Below are 19,967 nucleotides of genomic sequence, written 5' to 3'. Positions count from 1 at the left end.
ATCAAAACCAGAAAATTAACATTAGTACAATGTTAATTTAGTATAATGTTACTACAGCTGTAGTAAACTACAGTTCTTATTCAAATTTTACCATTGTGTGCTGCCTAGCTGGCTTGTTCAGTAGAGCATGTGGCTCTTGATCTCAGGGTCATGAGCTTGAGCCCCACATTGGGGATAGAGATTACTTATATAAATAAACTTGAAAATTTTTTCACCAATTTTTTCAGTAATGCCTTTTTTTTTTCCTTCCAAGATCCTACCTGGGATCTCACAGAACATTAAGTTATCATTCATCCTTACTTCCCTCCAACCAATAATAGTTCCTTAGTATTCCTTTTTCTTTCATGATCTTGACAGTTTGAAAAAGAATTGATTAGTTATTTAGTTGGACATCCCTCAACTTGGATTTGTGACTGGCTTCTTTCACTTAGCATGTTAAATGTTTATCTGTGTTGTAGTGTAAATCAGTAGTTTGTTCCTTTTTATGGCTGAGTAATAGTCTATTCCAAGGCTATATTGTGTGTGTATTTATATATACACATCAATTTTTTGTTTATACATTCATCAATTCAAAGACATTTGGGTTGTTTCCATTTTTTGACTATTATGAAGAGTGGCACTATGAACATTTATGTAAAAGTTTTTATGTGGATATATTTTTTATTTCTTTTGGATAATACCTAGAATTGGAATTGCTGGGTCATATGGCAACTATATGTTTTACTTTTTAAAGAACTGCTAAATTGTTTTCTAAAGCTACACTTCCATTTTACATTCCCACCAGCAGTGTATGAAGATTCCAATTTTTTCAGCAACACTTGCTTTTATCTGTCTTTTTCATTATGAGCATCATGTCCCATAATTTTTTGAGAGTTCTATATATTTTGAAATATTATTCTCTTGTCTGTGGTGTATTTTCTGAATATTTTCTCCCTGGTTGTCAATTGTCTTTTGACTTGATTCATGGAATTTTTGTTGAACAAATTTATTAGAAATTTCATTTTTACCTTAGTGATTTGAGATGTCACTTTTGTTACAAACTGTTTCCATATGTACTTGGGTCTAATTCTAAATTTCTGTTGTATTCCACTGATGCACTTGCACATTCATGCACCAGTACCACACTATTTTGATTATAATGACTTTTATGTATTAAAACCTAGTAAAGCTGGCCCAAACAGCTTTTCTTTGTCAGTGTTTTCTTGGCTATTCCTGTGTTTTTGCTTTTCTATATGAGCTTTAGTATCAACTTGTCTGACTGTATAAAATGGTTTACTAATAGTTTTCTTGGAACTGCATTAACTATACTAATTAACTTAGGGAGAGCTTACATTTTTGAAATGTTCAGTCATTCTATCCAGGAACAGGAGATACCTTTCTATTTGTTCAAGCCTATTTATTTATCTCTGGCCCATAGGAGCCCGGAGTTTGGGTTCCCACTTCTTAGGGCTCCCTTCAGTGGTGCTTTAAGGTTTTTCTCATATAGCTCTCACACATTTGTTGTTAAATTTAATTCTAAGTACTTTATCTTGTTTTTTGCTATAGTAAACAGTGTTGTCTCTAACATTGCCTTCTGTTTATTGTATGTGTATCTAAAGGCTATTGATTTTTATATGTTAATGTTATATCCTACTACTTCACTGAATTCTTTTATTGTTTATCTTAAATTTATCATTGCTTTTTCTGGGGTATGCAGGTATAGTATCATATCATCTGAAAATATAAATAGTTTTACTTCTTCTTTACCCATTCTAATGCCTCTAGTTGATTTCTCATATCTAATTGTATTGGCTAATACCTTACTACAATGTTGGACAGTAGTAGGTAGTGTGCATTCTTGTCTTGTTTCCAGCCCTAAAAGCATTGCTGGTAGCATTTGGCCACTAAGTCAGAAATTATCTTTAGGAGCAGGTGTTCATGTGTGTGTGTGTGTGTGTGTGTGTGTGTGTGTTAAGAAAGTATTTTTTAATGAAAATACTAGTTCGAAAGGATACACACAGGCAATGTTTTTTTATAGAAGCATTATCTATAATAGCCAAATTATGGAAATAGCCCGTGTCCATCAACTGATGAATGGATAAAGAAAATACGATATATAGAGTGCAGGCAAGATGGCGGAGGAGTGGGGGACTGAAATGTCATCACGTTCCAGGAGTTCAGCTAGATGGTTATCAAACCATTCCAAACACCTACAAATAAACAGGAGATAGAAGAGAAGAAGAGCAGCAATTCTAGGAACAGAAAATCAACCACTTTCTGGGAGGTATGAGGTGAGGAGAAGTGAATCCGAAGAGATGGGCAGTTGGACTGCAGGGGGAGGGACTGGCTGCTGGCAAGTGGAGGAGCAGCAGAGCACAAAATCTGAACATTTAGAAGTCTGCTCCACTGAGGGACAGCGCTCCAGAGGCTAAGCGAGGATGGAGCCCTCACAGGGACAGTGTGGTCTCAGGACCAATGGGGTCACAGGAAGATCGGGGGTGTCTGAGTATGGCAGAGCTCCCCAGTATCAGAGCGGGGAAGCCAGCTGCGGAGACAGAGTCAAGGAGTGAGCTCTCAGCTTGGGGTTACCTTAACCAAGGCACAGTCAGGCCACTGCTCTTCCAGCAGGGAAACCACAAGTGGCAGATCCGGAGAGAACCACCCCCCCTCAATTCCTCCTCCAGGGGGAGCAGTGGGAGTGCACAGCAGGAGTCTGCTGGGTTTGGAGACTCCAAACAGGGCTGTGCGCCAGAGATAGAAACACTGGGTCACAGGTTGGGTGACTCAGAGTGTGGCCAGAGACCAGGGAGATGGGAGGGATTGACTGCTTTTCTCTGAGGGAGCCCTAAGAAGTGGAACCCAAACTCTGTGCTCCTATGGGCCAGAGATTGGGAGGCCACCATTTTCATTTCTGTCCTCCAGAGCTCTATGGCAAGCTTTCAGGAACAAAAGCTCCCAAATTGGAGCAGATTACTTAGACCAGCCCCTGGCAAGGGTGGTGCAATTCTGCATCAGGCAAAGACATTTGAGAATCACTACAACAGGCCCTTCCCCCAGAAGATCAACAAGAACGTCCAGCCAAGACCAAGTTCACAAATCATTGAGAGCAGTGGAACTCCAGAGCTAGTGGAAAGCAATGCATGGAATTCATGGCTTTTCCCCCATGATCCTTTAGTCTTGCAAAGTTAAATTTTCTTAATTTTATTTTTTTCTTTTTCTATCTTTTTTAACTTTTCCTTTCTTCTTTTAATATTTTTACTTATTTTTCTTTAATTTCTTAAAAGATTTTACTTATTTTTTTGACAGACAGAGATCACAAGTAGGCAGAGAGGCAGGCAGAGAGGAGGAAGCAGGCTCCCTGCTGAGCAGAGACCCTGATGCAGGGCTCGACCCCAGGACCCTGAGATCATGACCTGAGCCGAAGGCAGAGGCTTTAACCCACTGAGCCACCCAGGCGCCCCTTCTTTTAATGTTTTTAAGCTAGTTTATCTTAACACCACCTTTTAAAAAAATTTTTTTAAATCTTTATTGTTATAGTCATATTTTATCCCCTTCATTGTATTTAACCTTATTTTTTTGTATAAATATAGTTTGCTTTTCTTTAAAATTTTGGGATACAATTTCTTCTAATAGATCAAAATATACACTAAATCTAGTACATGGCTTTGTTCTAGTCTCCAGCCTGATCACATTCTCTCTACTTTTCTTTTTCTAACCAACTTATCTTATCACTTCCTTTTTTAGAATTTTTTAAAATTTTCATCTTTACAATCATATTCTATCCCTTCACTGTGTTTACCCTTATTTTGTATGTGTGTGTGTGTGTGTGTGTGTGTGTGTGTGTGTGTGTATGTATATATATATATATATATATATATATATGTTTTCTTCCTTTAAAATTTTGGGAGGTAGTTTCTTCTAAGACACCAGAATACACCCAAAATCAACCAACTGGGTGGCTCTGTTCTATTCACTAGTCTGATACACACACACACACACACACACACACACATATAATTTTTATTTATCCCCCCCCCCCGGTTTTGGGTCTTTTCTGATTTGGCATAAATTTTTCTGGGGTCTTTGCAACCCTTTTAGTATTTTATTCTCTCGTTCATATATCCTTAACTGGATAAAATGACAAGGCAGAAAACCTCACTATTAAAAAAAAGAATGAGAGGCACTACTGATGGCTAGGATAGTCAATATGGACATTGGTAATATGTCAGAACTAGAGTTCAGAATGACAATTATCAAGGTGCTAGCTGGGCTCCAAAAAGGTATGGAAGATAGTAGAGAAACCTTTTCTGGAGAAATAAAAGAACTAAAATCTAATCTAACCAAGTTGAAATTTAAAAAGCTATTAATGAGGTGCAATAGAAAATGGAGGGTGTTACTGCTAGGATAAATGAGGCAGAAGAGAGAATTAGTGATATAGAAGACCAAATGACAGAGAATAAAGAAGCTGAGGAAAAGAGAGACAAAAAACTACTGGACCACAAGGGGAGAATTTGAGAGATAAATGATACCATAAGACGAAACAATATTAGAATAATTGGGATCCCAGAAGAAGAGAGAGAGGGGAGAAGGTATATTGGAGTAGTAGAGAATTTCCCTAATATGTCAAAGGGAACAAGCATCAAAATCCAGGAGGCACAGAAAACCCCCCTCAAAATCAATAAGAATAGGTCCACACCCTGTCATCTAATAGTAAAACTTACACGTCTTAGTGACAAAGAGAAAATCCTGAAAGCAGTTCAGGACAAGAAGTCTGTAACATACAATGGTAGAAATTTTAGATTGGCAGCAGACATAACCACAGAGACCTGGCAGACCAGAAGGAATTGGCATGATATATTCAGAGCACTAAATGAGGAAAAACATGAAGCCAATAATACTATATCCAGCTAGGCTGTCATTGAAAAGAGAAGGAGAGATAAAAAAGCTTCCAGGACAAACAAACATTATAAGAGTTGGCAAACACCAAACCAGCCCTACAGGAAATATTGAAAAGGGTCCTCAAAGCAAAGAGACAGCCTAAAAGTAGTAGACCAGAAAGGAACAGAGACAATATACAGTAACAGTCACCTTACAGGCAATACAATGGCACTAAATTCATATCTTTCAATAGTTACCCTGAATGTAAATGGGCTAAATGTCCCAATCAAAGACACAGGGTATCATAATGGATAAAAAAAACAAGACCCACCAATATGCTGTCTGCAAGAAACTCATTTTAGAAACAAAGACATCTCCAGATTTAAAGTGAGGGGGTGGAAAACAATTTACCATGCTAAAGGACAGCAAAAGAAAGTTGGGGTAGCAATCCTTATATCAGACAAATTAGATTTTAATCCTTATATCAGACAAATTAGATTTTAACTATAATAAGAGATGAGGAAGGACACTATATCATCTTAAAGGGTCCGTCCAACAAAAAGATCTAACAATTTTTACTATCTATGCCCCTAAATTGGGAGCTGCCATCTGTATAAATCAATTAATAACAAAATCAAAGAAATACTTCAGCAATAATACAATAATAGTAGGGGACTTTAACACCCTCCTCACTGAAATAGATCATCCAAGCCAAAGATCTACAAGGAAATAAAGGCCTTAAACACACTGGACAAGATGGACATCACAGATATATTCAGAACATTCCATCCCAAAGCAACAGAACAGACAATCTTCTCTAGTGCACATGGAACATTCTCCAGAATAGACACATCCTGGGTCACAAATCAGGTCTCAACTGGTACCAAAAGACTGGAATCACTCCCTGCATATTTTCAGATCACAATGCTCTGAATCTAGAACTCAATCACAGGAGGAAAGTTGAAAAGAACTCAAATACATGCAGGCTAAAGAGCATCCTACTAAAGAATGAATGGGTCAACCAGGAAATTAAAAAAGAATTGAAAAAATTCATGGAAACAAATGAAAATGAAAACACATCTCTTCAAAATCTTTGGGACACAGCGAAGGCACTCCTGAGAGGAAAGTGTATAATGATACAAGCTTTTCTCGAGAAACAAGAAAGGTCTCAAGTACACAACATAACCCTACACCTAAAGGAGATGGAGAAAGAACAGCAAAGAAAGCCTAAACCCAGCAGGAGAAGAGAAATCATAAAGATCAGATCAATGAAATAGAAACCATACCAAACCAAACCAAACCAAACAAAACAAAAAACAGTAGAACAAATCAATGAAACCAGGAACTGGTTCTTTGAAAAAATTAATAAGATTTATAAATCCCTGGCCAGACTTATCAAAAAGAAAAGAGAAAGGACCCAAATTAATAAAATCATGAATGAAAGAGAAATCACAACCAACACCAAAGAAATACAAACAATTATAAGAACATAATTATGAGCAACTGTACACCAGCAAATTTGACAATCTGGAAGAAATGGATGCATTCCTAGAGACATATAAACTACCAAAACTGAACCAGGAAGAAAAAGAAAACCTGAACAGACCCATAACCAGTAAGGAGATTGAAGCAGTCATCAAAAATCTCCCAACAAACAAGAGCCCAGGGCCAGATGGCTTCCAGGGGAATTCTACCAAACATTTAGAGAAGAATTAATACCTGTTCTCCTGAAACTGTTCCAAAAAATAGAAATGGAAGGAGAACTTCCAAACTCATTTCACGAGGCCAGCATTACCTTGATCCTAAAACCAGACAAAGATCCCATCAAAAAGGAGAATTACAGACCAATAAATATCCTTGATGAACACAATGCAAAAACTCTCACGAGAATACTAGCCAAAAGGATCCAACAGTACATTAAAAGGATGATTCACCACGACCAAGTGGGATTTATTCCAGGGCTGCAAGGTTGGTTCAACATCTGCAAATCAGTCAATGTGATACAATACATTAAAAAAAGAAAGAACAAGAACTATATGATATCTCAATAGATGCTGAAAAAGCATTTGGCAAAGTACAGCATTCTTTCTTAATCAAAACTCTTCAAAGCATAGGGATAGAGAGTACATATTTCAATATCATCAAAGCCATCTATGAAAAACTCACACCAAATATCATTCTCAATGGAGGAAAAACTGAGAGGGCAGGGACATCCACAACCATCACCGCTATTCAGCATAGTACTAGAAATCCTAGCCTCAGCAATCAGACTACAAAAAGAAATAAGAGGCATCTACACTGGCAATGAAGAAGTCAAACTCTCACTCTTTGCAGATGATATGATACTTTATGTGGAAAACCCAAAGACTCCACTCCAAAACTGCTAGAACTCATACAGGCTCTTATAGGAATTCAATAAAGTGTCAGGATATAAAATCAATGTACAGAAATCAGTTGCATTTCTATATACCAACAACAAGACAGAAGAAAGAGAAATTAAGGAGTTAATCCCATTTACAATTGCACCCAAAACCATAAGATACCTAGGAATAAACCTAATCAAGGAGGTACAGAATCTGTACTCAGAAAACTATAAAGGATTCATGAAAGAAATTGAGGAAGACACAAAGAAATGGAAAAATGTTCCATGTTCATGGATTGGAATAACAAATATTGTGAAAATGTCTATGCTACCTAAAGCAATCAACACATTTAATGCAGCCCCTATCAAAATACCATCCATTTTTTTCAAAGAAATTGAACAAATAATCCTGAAGTTTATACGGAACGAGAAAAGACCTCGAATAGCCAGAGGAATGTTGAAAGAAAGCCAAAGTTGGTGGCATCACAATTCCAGACTTTAAGCTCTATTACAAAGCTGTAATCATCAAGACAGTATGGTACTGGCACAAAAACAGACAATAGATCAATGGAACAGAATAGAGAGCCCAGAAATAGACCCTCAACTCTATGGTCAACTAAACTTCTACAAAGCAGGAAAGAATGTCCAATGGAAAAAAGACAGTCTCTTCAACAAATGGTGTTGGGAAAATTGGACAGCCACATGCAGAAGAATGAAACTGGACCACTTCCTTATACCACACACAAAAAATAGACTCAAAATGGTTGAAAGACCTCAATGCAAGACAGTAATCCATCAAAATCCTTGAGGAGAACACAGGCAGCATCCCCTTCTACCTCAGCCACAGCAACTTCTTTCTAAAAACATCACCAAAGTCAAGGGAAGCAAGGGCAAAAATGAGCTACTGGGACTTCATCAAGATCAAAACTTTTGCACAGCAAAGAAAACAGTCAACAAAACCAAAAGACAACTGACAGAATGGGAGAAGATATTTGCAAATGACATATCAGATAAAAGGCTACTATCCAAAATCTATAAAGAACTTATCAAACTCAACACCCAAAGAACAAATAATCCAATCAAGAAATGGGCAAATGACATGAACAGACATTTCTGCAAAGAAGACATCCGATGGGCAGCAGACACATGAAAGAGTGCTCAACATCACTCAGCATCAGGGAAATACAAATCAAAACCACAATGAGACATCATCTCACACCAGTCAGAATGGCTAAAATTAACAAGTCGGGAAACTACAGATGTTGGCAAGGATGCAGAGAAAGGGGAACCCTCCTACACTGTTGGTGGGAATTCAAGCTTGTGCAGCCACTCTGGAAAACAGCATGGAGGTTCCTCAAAAAGTTGAAAATAGATCTACCCTATAACCCAGCAATCGCACTACTGGGTATTTACCCTAAAGATATGAATGTACTGATCTGAAGGGGCATTGCACCCCAATGTTTATAGCAGCAATGTCCATAATAGCCAAACTATGGAAAGAACCTAGATGTCCATCAACAGATAAATGGATAAAGATGATGTTGTATATATACAATAGAATACTATGCAGCCATCAAAAGAAATGAAATCTTACCATTTGCAATGATGTGGGTAGAATTAGAGGGTATTATGCTTAGCAAAATAAGTTAAGCAGAGAAAGACAACTATGATATGATCTCTCTGATATGAGGAATTTGAGAGGCAGGGTTGGGGATTTGGGGAGTAGGAAAGGAAAAAAATTGAGGGTTTCTGGGGGGAGGTGGAATAGGGAGAGGGTTGTTGGGTTGTGGACATTGGGGAGCATATGTGATATGGTGAGTATGGTGAGCAATGTGTAAACCTGACGATTCACAGACCTGTTCCCCTGGGGCAAATAATACATGTCAATTAAAAAATGATATATATTAAAATGGAATGTTATTGAGCCATCAAAAAGAATGAAGTCTTACCATTGCGGTGACATGGATAGAGCTAGGGAGTATTGTGCTAAAAGAAATAAATCAGTCAGAGAATGACAAATACCATATGATTTCATTCAGCTGTGGAATTTAAAACACAAAACAAAATGAGCAAAGAGAAGAAAGAGAGAGAGGCATACCAAGAGACAAACTCTTAAGTTTAGAAAACAAACTGATGGTTACCAGAAGGGAGATGGGTGAGAGGATGGGTTAAATGGATGATGGGAATTAAGGAGGGCCCTTGTGGTGAGCACTGGGAAGTGTTGAATCACTATTTTGTACGCCTGAAACTAATATTTCCTTGTATGTTAACTAATGGGAATTTAAATAAAAATATCTTTAAAAATATTTTTTAATTCCTATATTCCTATATCCCTATCTTCCCATATAAGTGTTTTTATGATGAATAGGTATTAATTTATTAAAGGCCTTCTCAACTTCTATAGAGATATGACCTTTTTCTTAGATTTGTTATTATGGTATGGTATTAATTACTTTCTAAATATTAAACCAGATTTGTATTTCTGGAATAAATCCCACTTGGTCCCAGTGTTTTATTTTCTTAATGTGGCATAGAACTTTTTTTTATGAAATATTTTAATTAAAATTTTTGTATCAATATTCATTAATTATATTGGTCAATAGTTTTCTTTCTCTGTACTGTATCTAGTTTAGATATCAGTATTAGGTTTGTTTCATAAAAGAAATTAGAATGTTTTCTTTCCTTTTTAATGTCCTATATTAAAGGTTTGGTAGAATTTTCTGGTGAAATCATCTGGGTCTGGCACTTTTTCTTAGAGGTGGTTACTTAATAATTTTTTTGTCTTTTCTATGGAAATCAGTCTTTTTAAATTTCCTAATTCTAATGTGTTCATTTTTGCCAATCTGAATTTCCCTAGGAAATTATCAATGTTTTAACCATTTGTATAGAAATCTTGTATGATTTTGTCTTTTTCTTGTCTCAATGGTTATTTCCCCTTATTGATATTCATTTAAAGTGTTTTATTTTATTATTATTATTTGTTTATTTATCAGAGAGAGAGCATGAATAGGCAGAGAGGCAGGCAGAAGGAGAGAGAGAAGCATGCTCCCCAATGTAGCAGGAAGCATGATGTGGGACTTGATCCCAGGATCCTGGGATCACGACCTGAGCTGAGGGCAGACACTCAACTGACTGAGCCACCCAGGAATCCCTAAAGTGTGTTTTAAAAGAAACCCAATATGGAGCACTTGTGTGGCTCAGTAAGCTAAGTGTCTGACTCTTGATTTCAGCTCTGGTCATGATCTCAGGGTCATGGGATCAAGCCAGCATTGGGCTCTGTGCTCAGCACAGAGTGCGCTTGAGATTCTCGCCCTCTGCCACTCTTCCTACTCAAGCTCCACCCCTTCAAATAAATAAACAATAAATTAATTAATTAAAATATTTTTTAAAACGAACTAAATTAATAGGTAAATAAAAGAAACACAATATGATGGATGAAGGAATGAAAGGATACTTTTTTCTTCTTGGAGCATTTCTATATTGCATTTCTTCTCCAGTGGAAATATTCATGCACTACTTATATAATTTTTAAAAAGATTTTATTTATTTATTTCAGAGAGAGCATGACCAGGAGGAGGGGCTGAGGAACTGGGAAAGAGAGAGAATCCACAAGCAAACTCCCCACTGAGCATGGACCTAGATGTGGAACTTGATCCCAGGACGCTGAGATCATGACCGAGCTGAAATCAAGAGTCAGCCACTCAATTGACTGAGTCAGATGCCTAACTGATTGAGCCATCCAGGCGCCCCATTAACAAACATTTTTTTAAAAAGAAAATACTGAGCAGCACTTGGGTGGCTCGGTAAGTCAAGTGTCTGCCTTTTACTCTGGTCATGATCTCAGGGTCCTGCTCAATAGAGTCTGCTTTTCCCTCACCCTCTGTGTTTCTCTCTCTCTCTCTTCCTCACTCTCTCAAATAAATGAATAAAATCTAAAAAAAAAAAAAAAAAAAGGAAAGAAAATACTGAATATTTTATTTCTTCATTTATTTTTACCTTCCTAGCTTCACCACGTAGACACTATCTTTTGTCTTTTTTTTAAAAAGTAATTTGTATTTTTATCTAAAGGACTAAAGCTACTTATAGCATGGGGCTCTTGAAAAATTTAGTTGGCCAGGGAAAACAGTCAGAAGAGATGCACTTTTCACTGGGCATTTGATAAGCTGAATTGTCCTTCGTGTTACAGAAACCACACTTCCTACTCAGAATGTCTGTTTGCTTTCCTCATATATATATTTTTATACTATGGAAATATCCAGGATATTTAATGCTTTGTGTTCTAGACCTCACAGTCTAATGACCTCCAAACCCAAACCTCAGTGACTTCAAACAGCAGCCATATTATTTAACCTTATGATTCTGTGGGTTAACCTGACTCAACTGGGCAATTCTGCTGGTCCTCTTGGTGTTTCTCCGGCAGTTGCCTCACATGGTAGGGGAGGTTATAGTCATCTGGAAGCTTGCCAGTGATGCAGGGATAGCTGAGTCTTTCTCCTTCCCACAAATAGTGTTGGGCTTCTCTCTATTTGGGCTTTCCACGTGGCTGCTTGGCCTTCCTCACAACATGCCAGGTAGGTTCCAGAAGGCAATGGAAGCTGCCATTTCTTCTGAAGGCTGGGCCCAGAACTGACCCAGCATGATCTCCACTACATTCTATTAGTCAGCAGATTGACAGCCAGTCCAGATTTAATGAAGGCGAGGATTGCACAAGTACACAAGTAGCATGGGATTGTAGTGCATTGAGATCCATCTTTAGGGACCTTCCCACCCACATCATTGTTAGGTGTGCTTACTTTGGTTACATAACCAAACAGAAAGTCTCTAACACATGGTGGTAAAAAGTATTATACACAGAAAAAGCAATGACCAATACTTTCTGGCAGGGAAAAGAATGACACAGTTAATACATCTATATCATTTTAATGGCCACAATATATTCTATTGTGTGCTGATGCTTTATATATAAGTCTGAGTCCAATAAAAAAACAGGAGCACACAGTCATTTAAATAGGAGACTAAATATAGAGAATTAAGCTGTGATGGAGAGTAACTTTATAAAGAGCAAAAAAACAAAAGAATGAGACCTTGCCATTTGCAAAAACATGGATGGACCTAGGGCAAACCTGGTCTAAAATTCTTTCCTTTTTGGAACCTTTCCCAATTAATTCCCCTTAACTTTGTGTTATGGTGTTAAATTCATTGAAGGTTATATGACCCGGGACTTTTCATTGGAGGAGATGGTCTGAGCCCATGCTGGTGCAGGATTTCTGTCCTTCCTTGGGGGGTAGGCTCTTCTTCATTGTAAGCTGCTTTACCAGGCTGAGCACCTCAAACATACCAGCAGCTAGATAAGGCTAAGCTATGTCAGCAACAAAGGACAACCAGGTTTCCATGAGATGATCCTGACGGATCCAGCTGCTGGTTTTGTATTTTTGCTTTAGCTGGGTGCTTCTCAAATTTTCTGTGCACAGACATCTTTTAGCGTCGTTGTAAAGTGCAGATTCTGATTCAGTAGCTCTGAGGTAGACTTGAGATTGTGCATTTCTAACAAGTTCCTGAGTTTCTAACAAGATGTGCTGGTGCGGGTCCATAGACCATCCGTAGAGAGGGAAGACTTAGCTTATTTTTAAATACATTTTTGAAATACAATTTAAGCAGAAAAGCAGCCCTTTTTCAACATCTTAGTCAACTCAACCTTAGCATGGACACAATACAGCTTTCACCCCACAAAATGATAGTGGGGGGGGGTTCCCTAAGTAAACCATTTCTCCCACTAGAGCCTCTCCGGATACTCCGCCACATAATTTCTATTGGTGATATAATTACGGATCTCCGCTCAGCTCCTCTTTAGGGATTATGGGCACATAATGTCTGCCCTCTGCTCAGATAGCTTCTTAAGAAGAGAAACCACGTTCTGCTCATACATCAGCATTTAGCTCACTACTTAGTGGGAAAGCATAATGATTAGAAGTGCCAGACAGCCTGCGTTCATATCCCAAATCATATCTCACTTACTGAGGCACTTCTCTTACTATAAGATGGGGGCAGTAGAAGCATCTACCTCTTCAGGTTGTTGTAAGGGTTAAACGAACAGAACTAGAATGAAGACCAGCACCTAGCAAACATTACATAAAATTCTGCTATGATTATTAGTGAATGTGTAGAATAACGAATCTTTCAGAAACAGTATCACATCCATTAGATCATGTAGCACATGTTAATTCATTTTCACACATTAATTAATTTGTTCCATTTTTATTTTAAACACGTGCAAAATTATTTGGCAGGAGCATGGGCATACAAACCAGAAACTCATTCATTCACACGACAAATATTTCCTGAATGAAGGGCACCTCTCCAGGCACTGAAGATGAGGCCAGAAAGAAGGGATATGGAAATGAGATAGAAATAGTTTCTGGCCTTACGGAGGAGATAGAAGAAGAAAGAATTATAATGCAGGGCACAGGAGTCCAATGCTACAAGAGGCAATAACATGCTCATGCCAGTCATCACTGGTGGGGGATTCTGTGTATTTCCTGCCAGCATCTATTCTCATATGCAAATATTGGAAACCGTATTTTACTTGGGAACCACCCGCATTCACTCTGTCCCAGCATTTGGGGACTGACTACAATCAGACTCCAGCTTGGCCTGGTGACCCAAGGTTGGCTGATCAGAGAATTCAATACCCTTTACTATAGCCACCGGCTCAAAGGTGTTACACATGACCAAAGACAGGCCAGATTTTCAATTCTGGAATTCCTGAATAAATGTGGAACTAAAAAGGTCTGAATTCCAAATTATTTTATTTAGGTTTGATTAAAGTTTCAACCAAGGTCAAGATTTTAAAAGTAGGAACATAGAATTAAATTCTGTTCTATTAGCACAGTGGTCTGAGGATAAAAACAACTGTGCTAGCCAGTAATCTCTCACCATAAGAAAAAAAGCGGGGGAGAATCTCAATGATACTAAATATTAGTAGGTTGGGTACAGCTCCTTTTTGGATTTAATATTCTGTATCTGATCACCATGAATGGACTTTGACTTGCAAAACATTCTCTTGCCACATCCTGATTATGATTGGTTTATGGTTCTACAACCCCTAACTTCAAGACTACATACTTGCTTTATTCATTTCCTGTGGGAAACCGAATTTAAATTCACTTACCAATCTTGTAACAACTAGATCAGGAACTATAACTTTAATGGACTCAACGGACATGAGAAATGTGAGATCCTCTTAGAGCTAAGAAAAACATTTTTGTTGTTCCATTTATTATATAAGCAAGTAGAAACAATTATAAAATAATTTTTTTTACCTTTTCAAATTTACTTCTTTGGTTTTATTTCCCATCAACCATATGAGGAACATAGGACTGATGATAATCATCCTAATTTTATAGAGAAAAGGGAGGCAAAGGGGTATCAATAATTCACTGGCAAAACAGAGTATATAGAATGCAACTCATCGGTGATTCACAAAAATTCAAGCCCCTTAGAGCTTGACTGGATCCTGTGCCTTGGTCCTCATCTAAACATTTCTCCCTGCATATAACTAACAGTAATATGTTTTTAAACAATAACATGATTTTAAACTCTGACCTTTCTGTGAAATTCAACTCAATCTGGAATTGTAGTGTATTTTATTTTACTATTCCTAATGGAATTTGTATGTTAAGTAACCCACGGTAATTAACGTTTTGTAAATAGTTAAATTTTACTGCATTTCCACTGATGCCAACAAATCACTACTAAGGAAAGGGTGGTGGGATTATTCAGCATCCACTCCCCACTGCTTTTTGGGTATGCTTTATTTTCTAGTATATGTGCTGCCAAAGCAAGCATGGTATGCTTTATTTTCTAAGTTATGGGTGTGTGTGTGTGTGTTGTGTTTTCTGTTTGGTAGTATAATTACTAAAGATGGTTTTTATATTTTGGATTATTAAAAACATCAGTCTATTAAACTGACCACATTAAACACAATGTTAAAATAATTCATGCTAATGTGGTAGGGTTGTATTTCAGGAATGCATTTAAGGATGCGATCTCCCAGCAGAACAAGTCTGAAAAAATGTGACATTGCTCAATCTGTTACACTCAGTAAATACTATGGTCATCAAGAGCCCCAGAGGAAACGCATGGCCAGCTAAAACCAGCTAGAGGCTACTCATCTCTATTTCAGGGGTTCTAAATGTGTTCTTAAACCTGAAGCACCTGGGATTGGTTGACTTAAAACTGTTCTGGGCAGTTATGATTTGGAAATGAGGATGCAGTGCTCACAGGGCATGCCTTAAGAACTTGCTGTGGTTGACTATGTTGGAAAGGAAATGGGGCAGTGGGCTCTCTCCAGATGTCCAGTAGGAAAATGCCAGGCCCCCTCTCAAGTGGTAATGGTTTCTGGGTTGTTGCTTGGTGCTGGGCAGCTTAAAGATGCCAGGCACAACTCCGGCTTGAAGCAGTGCTTCTCAAAGTATGGTCTCTAGAGTGTGTGGTGATGGTGCATGAAGAATCCTTGGAAATTTTATCCACCTCATAATAATGAGGTCTTATTATGACTCTACCTAGTCTTAAGTCTGATTTGAAATGGTGGTGATGGTACTAATAATGTTGACAATGACTTCTATTGAGGATTGACTTTGCACCAAGCATGGTGCTGAACACCTCCTAGGCATTATCGGTCCCAGTTTTCACAATAATCCCGTGAAGTAGGCATCATTATTTTTGCCATTTTACAGATGAGAAAACCGAGGCACAGAAATAAGGAACATTTCCAAGGTCACAAATGAATTAGTGCTAGAGCCAGGATTCAAATTATGGTCTAACAAAATATATGCTTTAAAAATTATGGCAAGATATACATAAAATTTACTACTGTAGCCTTTTTTATTTTTTTGCACATTGCAGTTACATTTATTCATGCCACAAAGGAAACAACATGTCTATAAGCATACAACAATGCTCCATGTTCCCATTTAATAGAGCGTGCTGAAATTTACAGTTAAACTGGCATTCCATCTGATGTGTATTCTCAAGTAAAACTGGTTTATGATGACCATGAGCAGGTGTGGGACTTGAAGCTTTCAAAGCTTTACTTCTTTTATCAGCACTCCTAATTTCATAAACGATGAAACCCATCAACCCCATTCCTACCCAAATCTCCTGGTAAACATGGGTATAGTAGGGCTTCATGGGGACCCAAACATCTTTAACAAGCACCTTAGCACAGGATCCCTGACTCAGGCCGCCCCAACCCACAGGGCCAATGACTCCAAAAGTTTACCCAGTACACTACAGTGCATTTGAGTTGTCCCCACCTTTTGGCTATGTGAGTAGGATTAGGATTGTGAGTAGTACTGCTATGAATATTCACATACAAGTTTTTGTTTGAACACCTGCTCTCAAATCTTTTGGGTAAAAAGAATAAGCTTTTGATCATAAACCTCTGCTGACTCCAAAAAGATGACCAAATACCTTAAAATTTTCAGTCATTCAACACTTACTGAGGACCTACTGTACAACTACCTACAATGCTAAGCACTGGGAATATAAATTGCAATGACTAAGAATGCAGTGAATGACAGGCATCATCCCTGTCCTCCTTGGGAATGACAAAAAATTGAATTGAGTGAAATACATTCCTCGCAGCAGTCAGGGTTAAAAGTTCCTTTTCCACTTGCTATTAAAGGAAAACAAAAGCTGGTGATTACACACTTAAGCAAAATGCTTTGACTCAACTGACATAGAAAATATGAGATGCTTTTAAATCAATAGACAAATACAACCACAAGTAGATTAAACAATAATGTTGTTTATCATCTTACATAAAAAGTCTGAGGTAGGGAGTTTCCCAGTTATTCCAGTGGGATAACCAAGGAATTAGGTTTTCTCCATCCTTCTGCTCTGCCATTCTCATCTTCACAACAAGGGACTCTAGGTGTTATGTCCTCTTCACATAACAAGGAGCAAAGGACAGAGGTGGGAAATGGCAGATCCCTTCTCAATCCGTTTTTAGATATAAGAAAAATGTTCCCAGGAATCCTCCAGAATACTTCCCCTCAGAGAAGATTTGCACCAAGAGCCTTTTCCCATACTAATCACTGGCAGGAGAATGGAATTACAGCGCAGGATTTAAGATTAATCAAGTTGGAGGCTGGAAGGGTGCCCAGCTTCCCCTGGGCCACATGGCCACCTGATGCACTAACAAAATACAGGTTCTGGGAAAATAGAGGAAAAGGAAGGGCTGAGGGATAAGCAGCCAGGTGCCAGGAAGAACTTCCTGGAGGACTGTCCAGTTCAGAGTCCTCTCTAAGAGTTTGAAAACAAAACAAACAAATGAAACAATACCTCAACATGTCCAAAACCGAATTCATGACTCTCATCAAAAGGGTCTCTTCCTGTGCTCTATTTGTTTCGAATGAACCACCATTCCAGCTGTAGAAGGCAGAAATAGAGGAGTCATCCTACCCTCTTCTTTTTCCTCAACACCCTTATCTAAAATAGCTCTTGAACCTACTGGTCTCTCCACCTCCACTGTCACTATTCTAACTCAAGTCACATGCATCAACTCTTCCCTGGAGTTCTGTAACAATCTTTTGTTTGGTCTCGTTGCATCCCTTCTGATCTGCTTCCAGCCTAGTCCTTCACGTTGCACCTTGGGGGCCTTTCGCCTTTTCGAATACATGTTTACGCTTAAAATTTGCTTCTCACTGCTCCCAGAATAAAGACCGAAGTAAGGGACTTCCCCCCCTTCTTTGCAATTCAATTACGATGGTTTCCTTTGAGTCTCAACGGGTTGTGCCAGGTTGTGCTCCATCCCACCTCACTACATCCGTACTCGCGGTTGCTCCTGCCCCTGTTACCCTTCATCCTTCGTATCTCCGTTAAACCTTCACTTCCGAGGAGAAGTCTTTCTAGGACTCCTAATTAGGTCAGGTCCCTTTGCCTCGGGCGCGTCGAAAAGTCTGTGCCTTTCGTTTAGAGCACTTTTCTGTCTACCGACAGAGATCCACGAAAACACGGAGCTAATCTCTCTTACGACATAGTGTCTGGCACATAAGTATTCAACACATGGTTGAATGGCTAGATGAATATATAAACTTCAAAGAAGAGTGGCCCATAATGAATACAGACCCACTCCCAGAAAGAATACAAATAACGGCCGTGACCCACCCGTCCAGCCGAGCTGCCGGGACTGAGAGTCTCTTTGCTACTCCCAGTAGCTCCGCCCCTGGGGCCCCGCCCCTCTCTGCTGAGTCGGGGGGAGGGGCATAGAGGTCGCGTGACGTGACAGCAGCCCGCCGTTGATTGGCTTTCCAGGGATGCCGGCTAGGAAAGGGGGCGTGTCCGCATGCGCTGATTGGCTGTCAGGTGGCGCCTGGGCGGTCAGCGGCGGCGGCGGCGGCGCGGGGGCGGGCGCCGCGAGGGACGAGACCGGGCAGGGCAGGGAGGGCGGCAGCGGCGGGCGGGATGGGTCGTCGCCGCCGGCTTTGCTGAGACTCGCTCGCGTGGGCTGCCAGCGGCGGGCCCGCAGTGGCCGCGGGGCATGAAGGGCGCTCTGGGGAGCCCCGTGGCCGCGGCCGCCGCAAGCGCCGCGATGCAGGAGACTTTCGGCTGCGTCGTGGCCAACCGCTTCCACCAGCTGCTGGACGACGAGTCGGACCCGTTCGACATCCTGCGCGAGGCTGAGCACCGGCGCCAGCAGCAGCTGCAGCGCAAGAGGCGCGATGAGGCGGCGGCGGCCGGGGCCGGCAACCGCGGCGGCAGGAGTCCGGCCGGGGCCTCGGGCCACAGACCTGGCGCGGGCGGCGGCCGAAGGGAGTCCCAGAAGGAGCGCAAGAGCCTCCCAGCCCCCGGCGTGCAGCAGCAGGACAGCCCTGGGAGCGGCCCGCTGCCACCCGGTACGCGCGCCCCGCCCGGCACCTGGGCACCCCCGGGTAGGCGAGGTGGGCAGGAGGGGAAGGAGAATGGGGTCACGGAGGTCACCCCTCCTCCGCCACTTCTCGACCCCCCACTGCGAGACTGGGGTCAGGGGGTCCTGATCCAGAAACGGAAGGGGCCTCTGGGAAGACGTGGGTTAAGTTGAGGGTCCTTGTGGCAGGGGAAGGTAGGAAAGAGGACGGGGGGGGGGGTCACTTCCCTTTTGGCCTTTCCCGGCCCCTTGTGGGGTTGAGGGGGAGTGCGGTCGTGGAGTAAGGGTCTCAGAATCCTGGAACTGAGCCTTTACAAGTTGGGCAAAGTTGAGGGATCCTGCCGGGGGGTGTGTGTGGCGTGGATAACTGGGGTCGCTACCCCGCCGAGCTCAAATCTAGAGCTAGCAGGGACCGGCTCCATCCTCCAGCAAGGTTCGGGTCCGGAGAAAAAAAAAGAAGCGCGCTGGGGAGAAGGAGAAAGAACCCCTCTTAAAGAGGGTGAGGAAGGAGGGCGCGCCCGGCCGCAGGGGGTGGTGGCTAGAGCCCAGGGTGTGTGAAGAATCGCGGGGGCTCGGGGCTCGGGGCTCGGGGCTCGGGCTTCTGTGATGGAGCGAAGGCCTGCCTGGGTGACCGCGGGGGCGGGCTGTGACGTCAGGGCCGCGAGCAGAATGCGGTGGGGGCGGACGCGGGGTCCCCGGCTCTTTGCAGGCTCCATACTTTCACCCCATCACCGTACATCCCATCCCCTTATGGTGGCTTCCTGCAGCCAGCCCGCATCATTTCTCAATACAGCATGTAGTGTCGCTGGGATGTGTAACTTGTCATTAACTCGGACTGCT

The 19,967-nt window shown here is 40.7% G+C and overlaps 1 protein-coding gene across 2 annotated transcripts in view; it reads left to right on the top strand.

Annotated features, from left to right (window-relative positions):
* The first annotated feature begins 18,618 nt into the window (after positions 1 to 18,618).
* The window catches only part of HABP4 (hyaluronan binding protein 4), a 42,541-nt gene continuing 41,192 nt past the window's right edge, over positions 18,619 to 19,967 (top strand). Inside the window, exon 1 of one of the 2 annotated variants that reach the window (XM_032308263.1) lies at positions 18,619 to 19,116. In XM_032308263.1, the coding sequence (XP_032164154.1) occupies positions 18,762 to 19,116 (355 nt within the window). In that variant the 5' untranslated portion in view covers positions 18,619 to 18,761. Of the gene's footprint in view, positions 19,153 to 19,967 lie in introns of both variants that reach the window. The other variant, XM_032308262.1, reaches the window with a different exon arrangement.

This window comes from Mustela erminea, chromosome 12, assembly GCF_009829155.1.
Source record: "Mustela erminea isolate mMusErm1 chromosome 12, mMusErm1.Pri, whole genome shotgun sequence".
Classification (NCBI taxonomy): domain Eukaryota; kingdom Metazoa; phylum Chordata; class Mammalia; order Carnivora; family Mustelidae; genus Mustela; species Mustela erminea.
This window is presented reverse-complemented; position numbering and strand designations above follow the sequence as displayed.